Raw genomic sequence first — 22143 nt, 5'->3', positions numbered from 1 at the left:
CACTTTATATTCATTCTTGTTTTATTTTTGGTGGTGGTTTGTGGCTGTGTATAAGTTATGAACCTTCTTTCCTTCACTGTGGTAGTTTCAATAAAACCTTCTTCATTAATTTTTAAAGGGATCTATCTGTCTGTCTGTCTGTGCATCCATCCATCCTTCTGTCCATCTCTCTCTCCATCTATCTGTCTATTCATTTATTTTTGCCTTATCTCTTTAGAAATGGATCATGTTTTTTTTTCTTTTTGACAGACACTGATAGTTCATTTCAATCAATTTTATTTTAGAAATATATGAAAATTCACAATTAAAACTTTATGCTTCATATTCTTCTTCCATAAACAAGTTGGTGTTTCAGAGGTTATCATTATTCTCAGCACTATTTCATCAATGAATCAACATAAAAACAAGTTATATAAGAAAATAAAGATTTAAAATGGTTACTTTCTTAAATTATGGAGTAAAATATATATATAAATCAAGTAACCTAATGCTTTCTAAAACAAGAGGCATCTAATACACACTGATAGTATTGAATGGAGGAGTCTTCCCCATCATGACAATGGATCAGAGAGGTTCTTCTTAATGAGCCCTAGTCCTTTTTATTCTTTCTCATCTTTATAAAGAATCGGTAAACAAACAGACAGCATTTTACAGCAAGAAAAGCAATGGCCACCACACAGGCAAGTAGGAATCCAATCACATCCAGAGAGTGGTACTGGTACCAGGTAAGGTTATGGGCAAGTGGTCTCAGATGCTTGGCCCCTTTGTGGCGCATAACAAACTCAATCCAGAAGACTGCTCTGTCCAGGGGCTTCATAGGCTGATCATGATGAATGGTTGACAACCACATTACCTTCTCTTTATAGCTAAAAGGAAAATACAGTGGACATTGCCTTACGGAATGAAAATGAATATATATGTGCATTTAGTTATGTATATCATAAAGTTTATTACATAAAAGCATAAGGAAAAGTATTGTGGTCACTTATCACAGCCAAGATTTTATCAAGTAAATTATAAGCTGGAACTTCAACACACAGACTTAAATATATAAACTGAAATGTTAGGAAGAAACCAAATATTAATGAATAAGGGATTAGAATCAGTTAAGTCCTGAAAGCAAAATAAACAAAATCAAAATGAGCTAGTTTTGAGGTTTAGAAGTATATGTCAACAGGAAAGCAATTATTTGTGTAGCTGGTGTAAAGAGTTCAGCATAATAGAATAGTTTGGAAATTCATGGCAAATACACGTCATTTCCACTGTGGTGCATATCTGGACAAAGCTGATAAGCGTTAGAATTGATGAGGAATTTGTACCAATCTGTTATCAGTCCTTATAGATATACAGTGATTGTTCTTTTGCTGTCTTCTTGGTCCTTTTATAAATATCTTCTTCTTGTTGTGAGTTGTTTATTAATTAAAAAAACTACACTTTCCTATATTACTAAAAATGTTTTTGCTCTTGGAATACTTCAAGTTAGTCTTTCTGTAATGTGGACTCAGAGTAAATTCTTGCTATTACTGTTTATTCTTTTCTGTGTCATGGATTTTAATATTGAGACTGCTCAATAGTTTACATTGAAACTTTGAAGAGATATTTGATAATAGTGGTGATATGATAACATACCTGTAGATATGAGAAAAGGGTTTATTTATAGACATTGCTCATCAAGTTTAATGCTTATTGTACTGTATCACAACATAAAATCAGTGGCAATAGATGCAGTTTCCCTTCTTATTATTTATAATATAGTCTAGAAAGGCAACCATAAAATACCCAGAGAGAAGACAGTGCTTTTTGAGACAGAAGCAACAGTAGTAATATATTTTTGTACAGGAGATGAGGCCTGTGACAAGGATGTTGTACAGTTTACTAAAGACTAATTCAGTGTTTCACAAACCTTCAAAATGTATGGCCTATTAAAGAAACAATCTCCATTTTTCAAAGTCATGATTATGCCCATTAACTATTAGAAAATTAGACAAATAATACACACACACACACACACACACGAGAGTTTTATATTTAATTATCAAGAAAAGAGGGGAGATCAATAGGGGGATTTCAGAGGCGAAATGGAAAAGGGGACAACATTTGAAAAGTAAACAAAATAACCAAGAAAATAAAAGAAAAACAAAGTGCATATTGGAATGATTAAAATCTACTTAAATTGAGTTAACATGGCTTATAATTTGCATATCACTTACTTATTATCAATAGTTCTAAAAATGTTCATATTTTATGCATAAAATATATGACTAATATTTGTGATGAATGGAATGATATAATAAAGAAGTGCAATTTAAGTAAATGCATGCTCTGAAGTAATTTGGAAACTAAATCATTATTGTGTAAGATACTTGGAAATTAAATAACAATATGCTAAGTTATTTCTTTCAAAGCAATTTTTAAAAATTTTGCAATTCTTCCAAAAAGGTAGCCACAACTTCAAACCTTAGAATGTGCACTATATATAAGTAGAATTATCTTTTACAAATTCTATTGAGTAAAAATCAAAAGCTCTATTTTTTTAGAACATATCAATGATGGAATCAAAATATTGATGAAGACAACATAGGAAGCATTAAACATAATTGGAATTAGAGATTAATGTTAATGTGTGGTTAATAAAAAGCAAATTTGAGGAAACTTTTTAAGAAACAGGAAAATGGTTGCTCTCTTCAATTGCTTCACTCTACTAAAATTTCAACCATCAGAAGGGATTTTAACTTATAAAACTGTATTTTCTCTAAATTTAAAATAAGAGTTCTCATGCTGAGATTACTATCGCATCTGCAATAGTAATAAAAGTTATATATTGCCACTATAACTTCAATACTTGCCTGTTGCTTCCCCACAATTCACCTGTTATGAGTCTCAGTGATTATTTCCATTATACATGCAATTTAAATAATATGAATTTTCCTAAAACTGATATTTTTTAAATAAAAAACTGAAAAGAACTTTGGTCTGCGTATTGGTATACTTTTGTTTTTCCAGAGCTTTGCTGGACGAAAGAGGAATATGTCAAGCTAAATTCAGATTGTTAAACAATAAAAAAAAAAAAAACCAAAAAACCAAAGAAAAACACAAAACAAAAATGAAAAACAAATCACTGACATTCCTTTGCTGTCTAATATAACTTTTTGTCCTCATTATTACTTTCTTCAGGTAGGTTGCTGCTCCTTGGATCTTTCCAGGAGAAATTACCTATAATAATTGTGACATGGAACAGTGATAGAATACCTGCTCAGCATGCATGTGTAAAGTCCTGTGTTCCAATACAATACAAAAAAATAAATACACTGTCATACTCACGAAGGGTTATTGATGACTGCCTTTAGTGCACTGAGCAAATCTGCACTTGACATTGTATGAAAGTCAACTGAAACTGCTGCTCCTTTGGCCACCATGTGAGCAATGTTGTCATGTTGTTCTGCAAATAAAGGGATGCCAACCATGGGGATCCCATGATGGATCGACTCATAGATGCCATTGGCTCCACCATGAGTTACAAAAGCTTTAGTTTTTGGATGACCTAAGATCAGAAGAACATCAGAAAATATACTCATTAGAAATCTTAAATGTACCTGTATAATAAAGTACTCAAAGAAGTAGGATTTTTTAATATAAAAATTAATTTGAATTACCTAAATTTCTTTAATATCTCAGAGCAAAAAAGTACCTAGTGCATAGGAGGGTAAGTGAGAGAGCTGTACCTCAGGTTTTATTTATTCTGGAGCTATGGTTTATGGAAGACGTAGTTGAGGGATGAATGACAGATGTGGTGTGTGTCCTGATATGTGGTTTGTGATGAAACATGACTATCAATTGAACACACAAAGTACATATTGGATGAAGGAAATGAATGATGTGAATATTGTTATAACTTGTTGATATAAAGAGTTCATATGTTCTTAGTGTCACTAGTTGCTTTTTTTGACTCTTCCTTCCATTACACTCCTCCCCTCCCAAGGTAAAGAATGCAACTAAAGATGCTTGAGAAATCAATAGGGAAATAACAATACTAGGCTTGCTTATTAGTACATAGACACACTCTGTCTTCTGTCTCTGCCTGCCTACCTGCCTGTCCATCCACTTGCCTGTGCACCCACCTATTTGTCCATCTATTAGTCTGTCTGTCTCTGTCTCTATCTCTCTTTATCTCTCTCTGTCTCTTTCACTCTCTTCCTGTGTGTGTGTGTGTGTGTGTGTGTGTGTGTGTTTGTGTGTGTAGTTTGGATGGAATTTTGCAACGTGATGTCGTACTGCTGTTCTCAGCAACCACAGACTGTTAACTAAAAACCTAGTGTCAGGGAAAGGAAATTTCACTTTGAGTCTTTGAGTCACAGAGGTGGTGTGTATGTCTTTTGGGTTGCCTAGAGGTTGGTTGTCCAAGACTTTCTCCAAACAATATAAACTTTCTTTCTTGATTGCCTGTCAGAGCTTTAAGATTGCCTCTTAGATTGCTTCACTGATGAAGGCAATAAACCTCAGACATAGGGCTTGAAAGAATTGAGATGAAACTGACCTGTATACCTCTTCTCTAAGGATTTTCATAGTATCAGAATTGCTATAGAAGATCCCTAGGGAGAAGCAGCCCCTGCTTCTTGTTAGGAGCTACTCAAAAATAAGCTACACAACTATAACATTTTCAGAGGACTCTGGTTAGACCCATGAAAACTCCATGATTATTTGCTCCGTCTCCGAGTCTCTATAAGCCCATTGATTCTGTGTTTTGTGTTTTCAGTAGTTGATTCTCAGCATCTTACCAAGAAGGTCATTCTGGGGCAACCACTTGAACACTCGAGTATTGGGTCCTAAGGTGTCAGGTTTCTTGCCCTCAAATCTCCAAAGAACCTGTTAGATGTTAGACAATAATTTATGTAAGGATTCAAAATTTAAAATATACTATTTTAGAAGGTAGTAACTGCTTAACTAAAAGTGCCTTTTATAGTACCGGTGTCGAATTCAAGAAAAGAGTCATTAAGAACAATCAAAAACCTGAGACAGACTATATTAATATCCTGTGTGTTTGTCTTTACATTTAATCAGGTTGAATGTAATAATGATTTGTCATGTGCAGTTATATGCACATATAAAACAGTTAATGAAAGATACATGTATTTAAGAAAAGTTTATGTTTATATACTATAATACTTCTAATTTTCCATTTCTAATTTCCATGCCAGATTAAATAACCCAACAGTTTCTACTCACCTATCCTATATTATTTTAAAAGAATTTAGCATTTAAAATTATTATTTATTATAAATTTTGTAAAGTCCCTCTGTTTAGAAGTTTCTAGAAAGGTGCCATGATGGCACGTCAGACAATAGAGTTGTCTGTCTGTTCTATCCTGGGAATAATCTCACAGACTGGTAGACGTTTATTTGGCCATTAACCTGGATATGACTTTGTCACCCTTGTCCACATTCATCTTCATGATTGGCATGATGGATTAAATTTTGGCTGTGGTACATTATGTTTATATACTTTATGAAGAGAGAGGCACCTGGACTTTTTCTGATATAATGCTTGTTTCTGCTGAACTCCCATTTCTTCCTAAATGGGAGGCATTTTACTCTATTGTATTAGAGACATCGAACCATGGATCACGTTTGAACATGTATGGTTGGTTAACCATAAGGGCAAGGACTATTACACCTTCTCCTCCTATTCAGACTTTGTCAGGTTTACTTTTTAGAAGGGCTGATCTGTACTGAGAAATATTTAAAAAAAAATAATTCACCAACTCTCTTGCCCTGCCAGGCCCTAGTACCATTTCCCCACAGGGTACTGGCTTGGCATGTTTTCTTCACCACTGAGATACTATCAGCTAAATCTTACAGCATCCCAGGAGTGTTCCATCTCTGTCATTGATGGACCCACATTCCAATAACCAAGTAAATCTTAATGCTTAATTATTTAGCCAGTTATATTTATGTATATTAAACTCACAATTACAAGAAGCCAATTTACAATGATTAAAGTCTTATCCCAATATTTTTAACCACTTAAAAACACCATAAAAACATCTGAAGCCATCTTGAGTCTCAGACCTCCGCTGTACCTCCTTCTTGTGCGTACTCTTGTGTGTCCTCTATAACACCTAACTCTGCCTCCTCTTTCCTGTCAATCACAGGTCTTTCACTGTCTCAATGTGATTCAACAGGAAATATCTTGCAACACTGATCCTTCCTTTTGTTTCTCTTTTTTTCTTTTTCCCTTTATTTTATTGGTTATTTTATTGATTTACATTTCAAATGTTATTCTCCCTTCCCAGTTAAACTCCCTATCCCCCTCCTTCATCCCCTGTGCTTCTATTTTTTATTAGCTATTTTATTTATTTACATTTCAAATGATATCCCGTTTCTGTTTTCCCCTCTGAAGACACCCTTTCCCATCCCCATCTTCCCCCTGCTCACCAACTCTTGTTTCCCTGTTCTGGTATCCCCTTATACTGGGGCATTGTGCTTTCTCAGGGCCAAGGGCCTCTTCCTTTGATGTCCAACAAGGCCATCCTCTGCTACATATGCAGCTAGAGCCATGGGTCCCTCCATATGTACTCTTTTGGTTGGGAGATTAGTCCCTGGGAGCTCTGGGGGTACTGGTTGGTTCATAATGTTGTTCCTCCTATGGGGCTGACAGCTACTTCAGCTCCTTGGGTCTTTTCTCTAGCTCCTCAATTGAGGACCTTGTGCTCAGTCCAATTGTTGGCTGAGAGTACTCACCTCTGTATTTGTTGGGTACTGGCAAAGCCTCTCAGGAGGCAGCTATATCAGGCTCCTGTCATCAAGTGCTTGTTGGCATCCACATTAGTGTCTGGATTGGGTGACAGTAAATGGGGTAAATCCCCATGTAGAGCTGTACCTGGAGGACCTTTCTTTCAGTCTCTGCTCCACACTTTGTCTATGTATCTCCTTCCATGACTATGTTGTTCCCCCTTCTAAGAAGGACCAAAGTATCCATACTTTGCTCTTCCTTCTTGATCTTTTATTGGTCTGTGAATTGTATATTTGGTATTCCAAGATTCTGGACTAATTTCCACTTAACAGTGAGAGCATACTGCATGTGTTCTTTTGTGATTGGATTATCTCAAGGATGATATTTTCTAGTTTCATGCACTTTCCTAAAACTTTAATGAATTCATTGTTATTAATAGCTGAGTAGTATTCCATTGTGTAAATGTACCACAGTTTCTGTATCCATTCCTCTTTAGAGGGACACTTGGGTTCTTTCCAGCCTCTGGCTATTATAAATAAGGCTTCTATGAACGTGATGGAGCATGTGTCCTTATTACATGTTGGAGCATCTTCTGGGTATATGCCCAGGAGTGGTATAGCTGGGTCCCGCACCACTGGAGGAGTGTTCCTCTTTCTCCACATCCTCACCAGCACCTGCTGTCACCTGAGTTTTTGAGCCTAGCCATTCTGATTGGTGTGAGGTGGGAATCTCAGGGTTGTTTTGATTTGCATTTTCATGATGACTAAGGATGTTGAACATTTCTTTAGGTGCTTCTCAGCTATTCGATATTCCTCAGTTGAGAATTCTTTATTTAGCTCTGTACCCCATTTTTAGTAGGGTTATTTGGTTCTTTTGAGTGTAATTTGTTGAGTTCTTTGTACATATTATAAATTAGCCCTCTGTAGGATGTAGGGTTGGTGAAGATCTTTTCCCAATTTGTTTGTTGCTGTTTTATCCTATTGACAATATCCTTTATCTTACAGAAACAGTTTACTTTTATGATGCCCCATTTGACAATTCTTAATCTTAGAGAATTCTGTTCAGGAAAATTTCCCCTCTTCCTATGTGCTCAAGGCTCTTACCTACTTTCTTTTTTATTACTTTCAGTGTGTCTGGTTTCATGAGGCAGTCCTTGATCCACTTGGAGTTGAGCTTTCAACAAGGAAATAAGAATAGATTTCAACAAGGAAATAAGAATATTCTTCTGGATGATAACCACCAATTGAACCAGCAGCATTTGTTGAAAAGGCTACCTTTTTTTCACTGGATGCTTTTAGCTCCTTTGTCAATGATCAACTGACCATAGGGTTCAGTGTAGATTCATTTCTGGATCTTCAATTCTATTCCAATGATCTACTTACTTGTCACTGTACCAATACCATGCAGTTTTTATCACTATTGCCCTGTAGCACTGTTTGAGGTCAGGGATACTGATTCCTGTAGAAGTTCTTTTATTGTTGAGAATAGTTTTAGCTATCCTGTTTTGTTTGTTTGTTTGTTTGTTTGTTTGTTTGTTTTTGTTATTCCAGATGAATTTGAGAATCAATTTTTCTAGCGCTGTAAAGAATTGAGTTGGAATTTTGATAGGGTTTGCATTGAATTTGCAAATTGCTTTTGGCAAGATGGCCATTTTTACTATATTAATCCTGCCAATCTATGAGCATGGGAGATCTTTCCATCTTCAGAGGTCTTCTTCAATTTCTTTCTTCAGAGACTTGATGTCCTTGTCATACAGATCTTTCACTTGTTTTGTAAGAGTTACATTGAGATACTTTATATTGTTTGTGACAATTGTGAAGGATGTTGTTTCCCTAATTTCTTTCTCAGCCTGTTTATCTTTTGAATATAAGAAGGCTACTGATTTGTTTGAGTTAATTTTATATCCAGTCACTTTGCTGAAGTTGTTTATCAGCTATACAATTTCTCTGGTGAAGTTTTTGGGGTTGCCTAAGTACACTATCATATCATCTGCAAATAGTAATATTTGACTTCTTTCTTTCCAATTTGTATTCTTTTGACCTCTTTTTGTTGTCTAATTGCTCTGGCTAGAACTTCAAGTACTATATTGAATAGATAATGGAGAGACTGTGCAGCCTTTTCTACTCCTTGATTTTAGTGGAATTGTTTCAAGTTTCTCTCCATTTAGTTTGATGTTGCCTAATGATTTGATGTATATTGCTTTTACTATTTTTAGGTATGGGCCTTGAATTCCTGATCTTTCTAAGACTTTTAACATGAAGGTATGCTGAATTATTTCAAATGCTTTTCTAGCAACTCTTGAAATGATCATGTGGGTTTTTTTTAATTTGTTTATGTAGTGGATTACATTAATGGATTTCCTTATATTGAACCATTCCTTTATCCCTTGGATGAAGTCTACTTGATTGTGGTGAATGATCATTTTGATGTGTTCTTGGATTCAGTTGGCAAGAATTTTATTTTTTGCATAGATATTCATAAGGGAAATTGACTTGAAATTCTCTTTCTTTATTGGATCTTTGTGTGGATTTGGCATCAGCATAATTGTGGCTTCATAGAAGTTAGGTAGTGTTCTTTCTGTTTACATTTTGTGGAATAGTTTGAAGAGTATTGGTATTAGGTCTTCTTTGATGGTTTGAGAGAATTCTGTACTAAAACCATCTGGTCCTGTGCTTTTTAGTGTTGGGAAACCTTCAATGAATACTTCTATTTCTTTAGCAGTTATAGGACTTTTGAGATGTTCTATCTGATCCTGATTTAATTTTGGTATTTGGTATCTGTTTAGTATTTGGTCCATTTAATCCAGATTTTCCAATTGTGTTGAGTATAGGCTTTTGTAGTTGGATATAATTTTTTGAAATTCTTTAGTTTCTGTTATTATATCTCCCTTTTCATTTCTGATTTTGTTAATTAGTATACTGTCTCTGTGCTCTCTGGGTAGTATGGCTAAGGATTAATCTATCTTGTTGATTTCCTCACAGAACTAGCTCTAGATTTTGTTGATTTTTTTGTATAGTTCTTTTTGTTTCTCCTTGGTTAAATTCAGCTCTGAGTTTTATGATTTCCTGCTGTCTACTCTTCTTGGGTGTATTATCTTCTTTTTGTTCTAGAGCTTTCAGGTGTATTGCTAAGCTGCTAGTGAATGCTCTTTCTAGTTTCTTTTTGGAGTAACTCAGAGCTATGAGTTTTCCTCTTAGCACCGCTTTCATTGTATCTCATAAGTTTGGGTATGTTATGCTTTCATTTTCATTAAATTCTACAAACTCGTTGATTTCTTTTCTTATGTCTTCTTTGACCAAGGTATCATTGAGTATAGCATTGTTAAGCTTCCATGTGTATGTGTGCTTTCTCTTTTTATTGCTATTGAAGACAAGCTGTAATCTTAGTGATTTGATAGGAGGCATGGGATAATTTCAATCTTCTTAAATCTGTTGAGGTCTGTTTTGTGAACAATTATATGGTCAATTTTGGAAAAGGTACCATGATGTGGTGAGAAGAAGTTACATTCTTTTGATTTAGGATGAAATGTTGTATAGATATCTGTGAAATCCATTTGGTCCATAACTTCTGTGAGTTTCACTGTATCTTTGTTGAGTTTGTGTTTCCCTGATCTGTCCATTTGTGAGAGTGGAGTGTTGAAGTACCCCACAATTACTGTTTGAGGTATAATGTGTGCTTTGAGCTTTAGTAACATTTGTTTCATGAATGTGAGTGCTCTTGCATGTGGAACATAGATGTTCAATACTGAGAGTTTTTCTTTGTAGATTTTTCCTTTGATGAGTATGATGAGTCCTTCCATAACTTTTTAGATGACTTTTGGATGAAATTCAATTTTTCTTCTAATATTAGAATGCCTATTCCAGGTTGTTTCCTGGGACCATTTGCTAGGATTTTCCTAGTCTTTAAATTTGAGGTAGTGTTTATCTTTGGCGCTGAGGTGCATTTCCTGTATTCAGCAAAATTCTGGGTCCAGTTTATGTTTCCAGTCTGGTTTTTTTTTTTTTTGTATCTTTTTATTGGAGAATTGAGTCCATTGATATTAGGAGATATTAAGGAATAGTGATTGTTGCTTCCTGTTATTTTTGATATTATTTTTCTTTTTGTATGGTTACCTTCTGTGGAGTTTGTTGAATGTAGATTACTTTTTTGCATTTTCTATGGTCTAGTTTCCCTCCTTGTGTTGGTGTTTTCCATCTATTATCCTTTGTAATGCTGGATGTGTGGAAAGCTATTGTGTAAATGTGGTTTTATCATGGGATATCTTAGTTTCTCCATCTATGGTAATTGAGAGTTTTTCTGGGTATAGTAGTCTGGGCTGGTATTTGTGTTCTCTTAGGGTCTGTATGAGATCTGCCCAGGATCTTCTAGCATTCATGGTCTCTGTTGGGAAATCTGGTGTAATTCTGGTAGGTCAACCGTTATATGTTACTTGACCTTTTCCCTTACTGCTTTTAACATTCTGTTTTTGCTTAGTGCATTTGATGTTTTGATTACTATGTGTCAGAAGGACTTTCTGGTCTGGTCAGGTCAGTTTGGAATTCTGTAGGCTTTTTGTATGTTCATGAACATGTCTTTCTTTAGGTTAGGGAAGTTTTCTTCTATAATTTTGTTGAAGATATATACTAGCCCTTTTAGTAGTAAATCTTTGCTCTCTTCTCTACCTATAATCCTTAGATTTGGGCTTCTTCTTGTGTCCTGGATCTCCTGTAAGTTTTGGGTTACAAGCCTTTTGCATTTTACATTTTCTTTGGCTGTTGAGTCAAGGTTTTCTATGGTATCTTCAGCACCTGAGATTCTCTTTTCTATCTATTGTATTCTGTTGTTTATTCTTGCATCTATGATTTCTGATTTCTTTCTAAGGTCTTCTGTTTACAAAGTTGTCTCCCCTTGTGGTTTCTTTATTGTTTTTAGTTCCATTTTTAGTTCCTGGATGGTTTTGTGCAGCTCCTTCACTTGTTTGTTTGTGTTTTCTTGCAATTATTTAAGGGATTTTTGTTTCCTCCTTAAGGGCTTCTTCCTGTTGACTCATTTTCTTCTGTATTTCTTTAACGGAGTTATTTATGTCCTTCTTGAAGTCCTCTATCAACATCATGAGAAATTTTAAATCCAGATCTTGCTTTTCTGGTGTGTTGTGGCATCCAAGACATCATGTTGTGGGAGAACTGGGTTTGGATGGTGCCATCTTGCCTTGGTTTTTCTTGGTAATGTTCATGTGTTTGCCTTTTGCCATCTGGTTATCTCTAGTGTTAGTTGGTCCCACTGTCCCTGGCTGTATCTTGTCCCCCCCCCAACCCCCCATAGGCCTGGAAGTCTGTCTCTGTCCCCTGGAAGACCAGCTCGCCCCTGGGACAGTGGACTGTGACTCAGCCCAGATCCTAGGTTCAGATGGAGCCTGGAAGGACCCTTTCCCAGCTGCTCTTTCAATCCTGCACTCCTGACCTTACCTTCCTGCCTGCACATTCACAGGACAGAACATCTGTTTTGTTTCTATTAACAAACATGGCGTAAATGGACTGTGAAGGTGAACCTTAGTTTCCCTTTCTCTAAAAATTCTCCTGAATAGTAACTAAGTAATTCTACTCTAGTATTTTTGTAAATACTGAAGGGTTGCCTCGGAAGTCTAAATGTTATACTGCATGTCCCTCCCCCAATCTGCTAGTAAAGTTATTAAATCAAACATATTTTGAATGAATGGATTCTTGAATTTCTCTTTTTAAACAAATCTCAAGCAAAAGGAGCAAGTGATGGATAAGGGTTTAGCTATTTTGTGTAGTTTGTTTCAAAATTACCATGATTGCCATGTTTCTCTGTGATCACAGGTTCATGTCAGTGTTAAAAGATTACAACCAATTAAAAGAACACAATCTACAAAACTTCAAATTCTTATTTTTCAACTGGCTAAGGCAAATCATAATACTTGGTATTGCATAAAGGAGCATTCTAGAGTTGGATCTTTCCACACTTTCATAAACGCAATAGAGAGTTGGCTCCCATTTGGGCACCATTTTACCTTTTGTGGAATTTGTGCCAGGGCTGTTGCAATTGTGTTGGCCCTTTCTTGTGTTATGTTCCTGATCATTGACCCCAGAGAAATCACCACCACACCATGTTCTCCTGAGCTCTGTGCAAACTCTTCCATTTCCTGTGAATACAAAGAACGTTTTACTGTCAAAAATGAATAGCCCATGAAATGATTGAATTTATTATTAAAAACTAAGGGAACAATGAAGTACTACAGGAATGATAAGTACCAGTGGTCAGACACATTCAAGAACATCATTGCTGTCCTAGTCATTCCCTGTTCCTGTGGAAGAGCAGTATGCATATTCACATCTTTAAGCAGAAAGTATTCTAAGAATTACCTCTAGAAAAATTAAAATTTTGATGTGTACATCATATGATGTGATCTAAAAATTGTAATCCTCATTGACATTTATTTTTTAACCTATAGAAAATATGATTTCCACATTTTGTAATTTCCATCTAAATTTTCTTTGACTGGTAACTTAATGCAAATGACAGTGATATAAAACTATTCAATAAATAAATATAATATTCAATTATATTTTTATAAGTTCCTCAGTATGGACATTTTATATTAGTTGATTAGAGTATTAAAGGATTTGGTAAAAAAATTTCCAAAAATATGATATTTATATATACAATTTTTATAATCATTTTCTAATGCTATCTTTATAAAATTATAAAACATATTGGCTATACAAAAGTTGGTTTTGCTTTGTATAGTTCATATATATATATATATATATATATATATATATACATACTGTTTAGTGTATGTTTATAAATATTAGTACGTCTCTTAACATCCACGGGAGGGTGTTGTGTCTCTTGAAACTGGAATGACAGGCAGTTTTGAACTGCCATGTGGGTGCTGGAAATTGAACCAAGCTCCTTTGGAAAAGCACCCAGTGCACTTTAATAGCTGAGTCATCTCTCTAGCCCCTGGTTTCCTTTTTTAAAGGAAAGAAGTCACAAGAACATTTGATAAGTGATAGAAAAGCAGGAAATTGTGTAAGGCAAAAATATTAATTCTAACATGTGTTGAGAGCGCAATAGATTTATGTATAGATAGATCTGTGTGTGTGAGAGAGAGAAAGAGAAAGAGAGAGAGGGAGGGAGAGAATATAAACATCAATTAAGAGAAGGGCAGAAGACAAATGACAAGCTTTAGAAGACTTTCCCTTCTGGCACAACTGTGACTAGTGAGAAAGAGAAGAGTCATTAAGCTAGCACAGCTGTCAACAGTCTGGCACAGCTGAGCCAAATGCTCTTTTCACCACTGTGCTGACTTCCATCCTGATATTCTGATCTCTATGTGTTGCATTTGTGGGGGACATTGTACATTATGATTCAGTTATGTCTTTTTCCCAGAAAATTATTTCTGTTCTCAAAGAAATAACCTTATTTGCCCCTTATCTGGAGAATTCCTTGCTATGGAGATTTTGAACAGCACAAAAAATGTCGGTCTCCCTAAAATACTCTTGTCATACCTGCCCCTAAGCAAACTCAAAACCAATAGATTTGGGAACAGATATGATTGCAGGGTTCTTCCTACATGTAGTCTACAAGAGATTGCCTCTAGGAAATAAAAACATAATAACAAAGTTAGTTTGCCAAAAAACACCTTTAAATATTTGCCAATTGGTCTTAGAGTGATGGCCCTGAGTTCAATTTCCAGCAACCACATGTTGGCTCACAATCATTTGTAATAGGATCAGATGATCACTTTTGGTGTATCTGAAGACAGTGACAGTGAAGAAATACAAAACCCTCTATCAATAGCATAAACTCTCCCTTTCATTCCCTATGCTATCTGAGATCTCAAGTGGGGAGTGTTTGAATTAGTGAATTATAATCAAGGAAATCATGAGTGTTTCTTAAATGTCATTGAAGGAAAACATTCATAATATTGAGGAATGCATTTCTCTTTAAGCTATAAAACCCTCGAGGAATCCTGATACAGATATATTTTAGGTTTACAACTTTTTAATCTTGTTGCCAAGATTTATACATTTACTTTACAAATATGAATGGCATTTGCAATTTTAGGATGTTGTCTTAAAGTGTTGAATTTCTCACTATTATTGAGAAACATGAATCTAAGTTTTCTTTAAATATAAGAAAATTACTAGTTTTAGTAAATAATTGTTGCTGGAATGCAAGTGTCCACCTGTATGCTCAGAGGTACATCCTATAGTAGCTGGTTATGGTATATTTTTGGGAATTTTTTGGAAACTTTAAGAAGTGAGGCCTACTTAATACCATCATGTAACTGGCTTATTGTGTTAGTGGCAATACAACTAAGTTTCTGCTTCCAACTAAGTCTTTGCTTCATAGTACAAACAGATCTTTCTACACACATCTGCCCCTAAAATGATCTGTCCTACCCTAGGGCCAGAACTAACTGAGCTGAGTCCTGAAACCTATGAGATCATGACCAACAAATCTCATTTGCAACTGTAGCTTGCTGTGTCAGCAATGTTATCAAAATCTAACAGTAACAATAAAAATAGCCATGATGAACATACTCAGCATTAACTTAGTATTATCCAATAAGAACCTGAGATATTTGGTTTTATTGATTTCAGTCTTCAAAACATCACATGATCTTGGTAGTGTTAGACTCTCGTTAGATATACTGAGATCTGTAAGACTCTGTTCTAGCTTCATCTTCTTTGCTATCTGGGCTGCACCATTAGCCTCCTATAGGTTCCTTATTTCCTGTCTCACCCCTGTGAAATCTAACTGGGGACTGCATCTTGTAGACTTCATTTTTGCAATTTAAAGGAAACGTGATCCTACCTCTCAGTTCTCTTCCTTTCTCTGTGTTCTATTGTGAAGTTTTGAATGATCAGTTTATCAAAATTCCCTGCTCTGCACACATTACACTTGCAGGTTTCTGAAACTTACTCTAGGTAATAAAGCAGCTTATTTTCTTGTATATTTCTTAGCTGTATCATTTGATTTCTTCATATCTTACTGATTTTTAAATTAATGAGTTTAGAATTTGTTTTATTATTTCTATTCAATGGCTTCTTTAGATTATCATCATTTCTTTAAAATATATTTCACTTAATTTCTATTAATGATTTATTAGATAGTATGGTTTTGGCAGACACACTTTAATGTTTTTTTTCTGCATGTCAAGAACTTATTCAAGTGTATACTAATCACTTCGCAGGGTTTGTAGGAAAGAGTGTCATTTTTAGATCATTGAATTAAGCTGTTTCCCCATGGCTCTCCTGTTATTCCATAAATTGAAGGAAATACATACATTTGTGACTGTTTTAACTTGGAGCATCTATTTGACTAGATGCTTTTCCCTACTTACCATTCTTTCTAACTGGAAGGGAAACTAAAGTCATGGTGGAGAAACATTTGAAATAAAGCAAAATTAAACAAAACTCAAAGAATGTATTTACCTTAGGCAATGATTTGGCAGGTTTGCAGTGGAGTCCTCCAACAAATTCAATGTTTGGTAAGGATGGGCGAGGAAACTCCAAGTCCCAGTAGGATCGAATGAGCCACATTTCTGCTTTCTTCATGGTGTCAACCATAGTAGTGGGTCTTCCTAAATGGAGAGATGAATTGGGCATTGAAGAGCAAAATGATAACAGAAGTATTGCCATATGAATATCATACTGTCTGAAATGTTGAAATAATATTACTCAAAGAAACAAAGTGTGCATTTATGAACCAATTATTTGTATTTATATTAGTGCAGTTAAAGTGTATTTTATTTTTGATTTAATTAATGTATACTTGTTAAAGGAAGACTGAGATGAAATTCTAATTTCATCCCAGTAATCCAGAAATCCTATATTCATCCAATCTGCTAAACTTCTATGTATCTGCCATGCATTTTGCTCCTCTAAAGCTTCAGAAAGATAGATGCAAACAAAAAGGATATTCTAGCTCTAGAGTCAAACTACCACAGCATAATGACGGGCAAAAGCTTTCTTAGAATCAAGTTAGTTTCTATAACAAACAAGCTATTTCTTGACTCTCAGTTTTCTAAGAGAATTATGAGGGTAATGCCTGGAAAAATTCTGGCACCTAATTCTATTTTTCCTTCACAGTAGCAATGAAATAATATGGATTTAATTTCTAGAAATATTTGCAAATATCACCTGGAAATTTTCAGAAATTATGAAAATCAACTTTTTTTTTACAGATACATTTTATTTTTGTTTTATTTTACTTTCTCTTTTCTTTTATTGGATATTTTCTGTATTTACATTTCAAATGTTATCCCCTTTCTTGGTTTCCCCTGTGAAGACCCTGTATCCCCTCCACACTCCTCCTGCCTCTGAGGGTGCTCCCCCTGCCCCTCCCACCTCCCTGCCTTTACATCCCCTCCTCTGGGGCACTGAGCCTTCACAGAATCAAGTGTTCGTGCTTAATTGTGGCTTTCTATACTAGAGAACTGCAATTTCAGACAATAAAAACCATATACATTGGAGTCTAAGCTTCAGGAGTTTAATTCTTTAAAATGGAGATTTGGATGTAATGCTGTAGAGTGTGTCTGGAGGTATGAATATGTTATTAAAGCCTTAGTATGTCATAATAGAGGGAATTCTTTATAAAATAAGAGAATAACATTTTAATTTTAATAAAAAATCAAAAACAGTGTCTAACAAGATAAAATAACTTCTTAAATACTGTACAACATAGATACTACTAAATATATTTTTTTTTAAAATTTATAAGGCTTAGGATGGGAGAGTGTTCAGCTGGTGAGATGTTTGCTGTAACTGTACAAGGACCTGCATGTGGATGCATATTTAGCTACAAGTACCTAAAAACTGCACACAGGGTACATGCCTTAACACCTCTGTTTATGGAGCAGGGTTGAATGGGTCCCTAGAGCTTTTGCTAGGCCAGTCTGCCAAATTGTTAAGGTCTGGTTCAATGAAAGACCTTGTCTCCCTAAATAAATTAGGAAGGGATGGAAGTAGACAATAAATGTTGACATGTGGTCTTTATTTTCAGAGGCACACATATGTATGTGTACTTTTATGCAGTCTGAACACTGGTATACATAAAACACACACACAGCACATTAAGGAAGTACCTTATCTTTTAAAAATGAAGAAAATTATGATAAAATAATATGGAATTTCTTAGAGAAATCCTGTACCCCCCCAACTTGTATCTGCATTATTTCCTAAAGTGCTATGGGTCAGACCTGCTAACCTGCTTCTTCTTGATGAGTAATATAAGCTTTCTCATAGGTTTAGTGACACTGTTAGACAATATTTCATTTAATCATTTCAGCATGAGAGACAAATTTGTTCCTTAAGATGTCTTTAAGAGCAATGAAACTTAGACCCTCCCACTGCTGATGAGATGCACAACTTACCTAAAATTTCACTGAAAAATGGATCCCAATCCTTAGAAGGAAATGATTCAAACCATAAATCAAAATAAAGTAAACATATCATATTTTGTACTCTCTCCATGAATGTCATTTGACCACTTAATCCTGACAAAATAATAGGCACATAAGAGGGAGGGAAGAGTTGGCCCCCACTGAACTTTTCTATGCCATAGCCATTTCCAAAGCGAAGACTGTACACAAAAGGTAACTCCAGTAGCTCAGCTATAAGCTCACTACAGGGACCAATAGCATCTGAAAGAACAACATCGAACTTGTATTCCTTTAGTTTTGCCATAAGTTGTTTGTTTGAAACTGCTTCTCTACAAAGTTTTAACCACAAATTAGAAAATTGCCCAAACATTATGTTCAATGCTGGGTAATATCTCAAACATGAACCCTTTGGCACATCATATGTCCACATATTCACCCATTGGGTAACAAACTTTTCTACTTCATCACTGTTGGAAGCTGAAGGAAATGTTTCATATATAAAACCAGATGCTTTTTGGGGATCATGAAATATGGAGGTTGAAGGTCTCAAAACAGTGACTTCATGGCCTCTCTGTACAAGTTCATCCAGTATTATCTTTAAATTCATCCAGTGACTGTATTCCATCGGCCATACCAACACTTTCCCACAGTTCCCAGATCTGAAGCAGAAACTTATCTGTAGCAGGAGCAGAGCAGAAATCCACTTGATAGGCATTCTGAAAATCAAAGTCCTTCTGTTCACACTGTCTTACCTTCTGCCACTGCTTGAGGTTTTATCTAAGAAGCATTAGCCAAGAAGTTAAAATTTAACTTGCACTGCTCAAAGCTGATAACTGAATGACCATTAGATTTTGAGAAGAAAAAAACAGAGAAAGTAAATATTAATTTTCTCTGTTACATGAAAGTGTTTAATATCTTTTTTTATGATGGAACATTTACAATAAATCAGGAGGTGAAGACTGCATGTTCAATAGTTAATTGTATATAGATATTAAAATATTCTAAAATGCCTCACAAAGGCAGTGCCATCATAATGTAACTGCTCTCTGAATTCTTCTCTATGCAGAATTGAAAGCTTATTAATTTACATAGTTAAACAACATTTCTTCCACATAACCAATCAAACATCTTTTATCAATGTTGATCAATGTAGTCATGTAATCCAACTCAACAATTTAAGTTATATGACAAATATGTTGTGGTATACTTGTAATAAACCATAGATATCTTGACTACAAGTTTCCAAGAATTCTATGATAAGCAGTTACCTCATTCAGTCCTCACTTTCCCAAAGTTATCAAACCTGGAAATGTGAAACAAGCTATTCCACTGGCATCTTTTAAGGGGGGCCAAAGTATAAAAAAATGTGTTGAGATTATACAATATGGGTATAATGGAAAGAAGTAGCAGATACCTGAGGCGACACACCATTTTCTGAATATTACAGAACCATTTAACACATGACTCCCAGCGGCAATGATTGTATGTACATAACCTGCACAATATTAAGCAAGCCATAATCCTAGGATGTATAGGCCACACATGAAGTTCTCTCCCTACCTGAGGAGGTACTGGTAAGTTACGGTTGCTATGAAGGGAGAAGCAGGAGCTCCAGCCATGCTTCAGGAGATGGTTTTATTCCTATCCACATGCTGGCAAGTCTAAGTGAACTCATTTGGGTTTAAAAAAAATGAATCTGAAATTGGGAATGAAAAGTGATGGGGGTAATGAGAAAATGGAGAGGAAGGAAGAGCTCATGATTTGAAAAAAACATGTTCTATGCATGACTGAAATTCTCAAACAACAATATAAAGGTCATTTAAAAGGAAACTGAGCACAATACAGCTAAAGTCTCTTCTCCAAAAACAAATCTGAACAAAAGGGATCTTAACCTGGTATGTCAGAATATGCAGGGACTCCTAGTAACTTCCTCATGCACTGAATGGGAGAAGACACTGTTTCTCAGAGTCTGTGTAGGTGGTTTTGTATGCTTTAAAGTTTACTGCATTTTGCCAGAGTAAAAAGATCCAATATATAATTAATACCACCAGATCCTCTTGCATAAATTATCTTGAGATGTCTTATAAAGAAGGAGGCCAAGTTACCCATGGCCCTTGTATCTTAAATCACTATACCCTAAAATCCTATTATAGAGCCATGCATACATCCACAATAGTGAGAAGCACATGGGAATATTTCTCTTTGTGTTTCACTAAGTAGAATCAATTTCAAGATAACGTAATAAGTACTCCCGCTGTTACATTACCATTTTAGATAGCATCCATTGAATACTTAAGAATGTCATAGTAAGAGTCTCTGACTCAGTGCGACATACCCAAGTGGTGCAGGGAGATAGCTAACCACCCAGCAGAGAGGACAGTTAGCATAGGTAGGGTCTTCCCTGCTGCTCAGAGAATCACTTCTGCAATCCTCTGGCTAAAGCCTTCTGTTTTCTGTCTCTGGCTCGGGACCACCCTCTGCCACAGCATTAAGTGGTGCAGGGAGCTAGTTAATCATCCAGGAGTGCAGAGAGGCCTGGCTGTACAGATAGAACCACCCCTGCTGGTCAGAGGATCTTGTCCTAAACCGTCTGGCAGAAGTCTTCTGGTTTCTGTCACTGGCTTGTGACCATCTTCTGGCACAGCATGTCATACCCAAGTAGCACAGGGAGGTAGTTTACCACCCAGGGACACAGAGAAGCCAGACAGCACAGGTAGGACCACCTGTGCTGCCAAGAGGAAACAGCTGGAAACCCTGAGGTCACAAGAGCCTAGGAGCAACCTGGGACAGGAGTCGTCCAATATCTGCCCACACCCAGAGCTGATCAGTGACATAGAGATGCATACCAAAATACAACCACAAGAGAGCAGGTCTCACAGGACTACCTACACACCTGTGTACATAGAGATGACGGGTCTCCCAGAAGCAGAGATACAGAGGCTTGCAGGACAGATAAACCACAGTCAGAAACAGTAACACCAGATAATACCAGAGATAACCAGATGGCAACAGGCAAACACAAGATCATTACCATCAGAAACCAAGGTAACATGGCACCATCTGAACCAAGTTCTCTGCCACCAGCAAGTCCTGGATTCCTCAACACACCAGAAAAGCAAGATATGGATTTAAGATCACTTCTCATGATGCCAATAGAGGACCTTCAAGAAGGACATAAATAACTCCCTTAAAAAATACAGAAGAACATGGGTCAACAGGTAGAAATCCTTAAAGAGAAAACACAAAAACCCCTTAATGAATTAAAGGAAACACAAACAAACAAGTGAACAAGCTGAACAAAACCATCCAGGATCTAAAAAAAGGTAGTAAAAACAACAAAGAAATCACAAATGGAGACAACTCTGGAGATAGAAAACCTTGAAAAGAAATCAAGAGTCATGGATGCAAACACCAACAACAGAATTAAAGAGATAGGGGAAAGAATCTCAGGTGCTAAAGGTACCATAGAAAGCATTGACTCAACAGTCAAAGAAAATACAAAATGCAAAAAGCTTGTAAACCAAAACATCCAGGAAAACCAGGACACAAGAAGAAGACCAAACCTAAGGATTATAGGTATAGAAGAGAGCGAAGACTTCTAACTTGAAGGGCCAGTAATTATCTTCAACAAAAATATACAAGAAAACTTCCCTAACCTAAAGAGAGAGATGTCCATAAACATACAAGAAGCCTACAAAATTCCAAATAGATTTGACCAGAAAAGAAATTCTTCCCATCACATAATAATCAAAATGCCAAATGCACTACACACACACACACACACACAAAGAATATTAAAAGCAGTAAGGGAAAAAGGCCAAGTAACATATAAAGGCAGACCTATCAGAATTACACCAGACTTTTCACCAGAGACCATGAAAGCTAGAAGATTATGGGCTGATCTCATACAGACTCTAAGAGAATACAAATGCCAGCCCATACTACTATGCCCAGAAAAACTCTCAATCACCATAGATAGAGAAAGCAAGATATTCTATGATAAAACTAAATTTACACAA

At 35.8% G+C, this 22143-nt stretch overlaps 1 protein-coding gene across 2 annotated transcripts; it reads right to left on the bottom strand.

Annotated features, from left to right (window-relative positions):
• Window positions 1–589: 589 nt before the first annotated feature.
• LOC127696524 (UDP-glucuronosyltransferase 2B7-like) lies at window positions 590–18839 on the bottom strand. 2 transcript variants are annotated; one of them, XM_052199330.1, is made up of 6 exons: window positions 18116–18839; window positions 16176–16324; window positions 12740–12871; window positions 4776–4863; window positions 3322–3541; window positions 590–866 (listed from the first exon to the last, which is right to left on the bottom strand). In XM_052199330.1, exons 1-6 carry the CDS (start codon window positions 18837–18839, stop codon window positions 590–592), a joined length of 1590 nt encoding a protein of 529 aa, XP_052055290.1. The 2 variants fall into 2 exon arrangements, with proteins under 2 accessions (XP_052055290.1, XP_052055291.1); XM_052199331.1 differs by having other exon boundaries at window positions 18368–18839.
• Between the last annotated feature and the right edge of the window lie 3304 nt (window positions 18840–22143).

Source organism: Apodemus sylvaticus, chromosome 11, assembly GCF_947179515.1.
Source record: "Apodemus sylvaticus chromosome 11, mApoSyl1.1, whole genome shotgun sequence".
NCBI lineage: Eukaryota > Metazoa > Chordata > Mammalia > Rodentia > Muridae > Apodemus > Apodemus sylvaticus.
This window is presented reverse-complemented; position numbering and strand designations above follow the sequence as displayed.

Bases quoted from the DNA above. Each gene is read 5' to 3' on its own strand.
- LOC127696524 (XM_052199330.1), bottom strand. From the start codon at position 18,839: ATGCCTATCAAGTGGATTTCTGCTCTGCTCCTGCTACAGATAAGTTTC. The intron at 16,325-18,115 runs GTAAGTTGTGCA...CTCTCCATTTAG, and splicing joins ATTTTTCAGTGAAATTTTAG to GAAGACCCACTACTATGGTT. The intron at 4,864-12,739 runs GTAAAATGGTGC...AACATCTAACAG, and splicing joins TGGCACAAATTCCACAAAAG to GTTCTTTGGAGATTTGAGGG.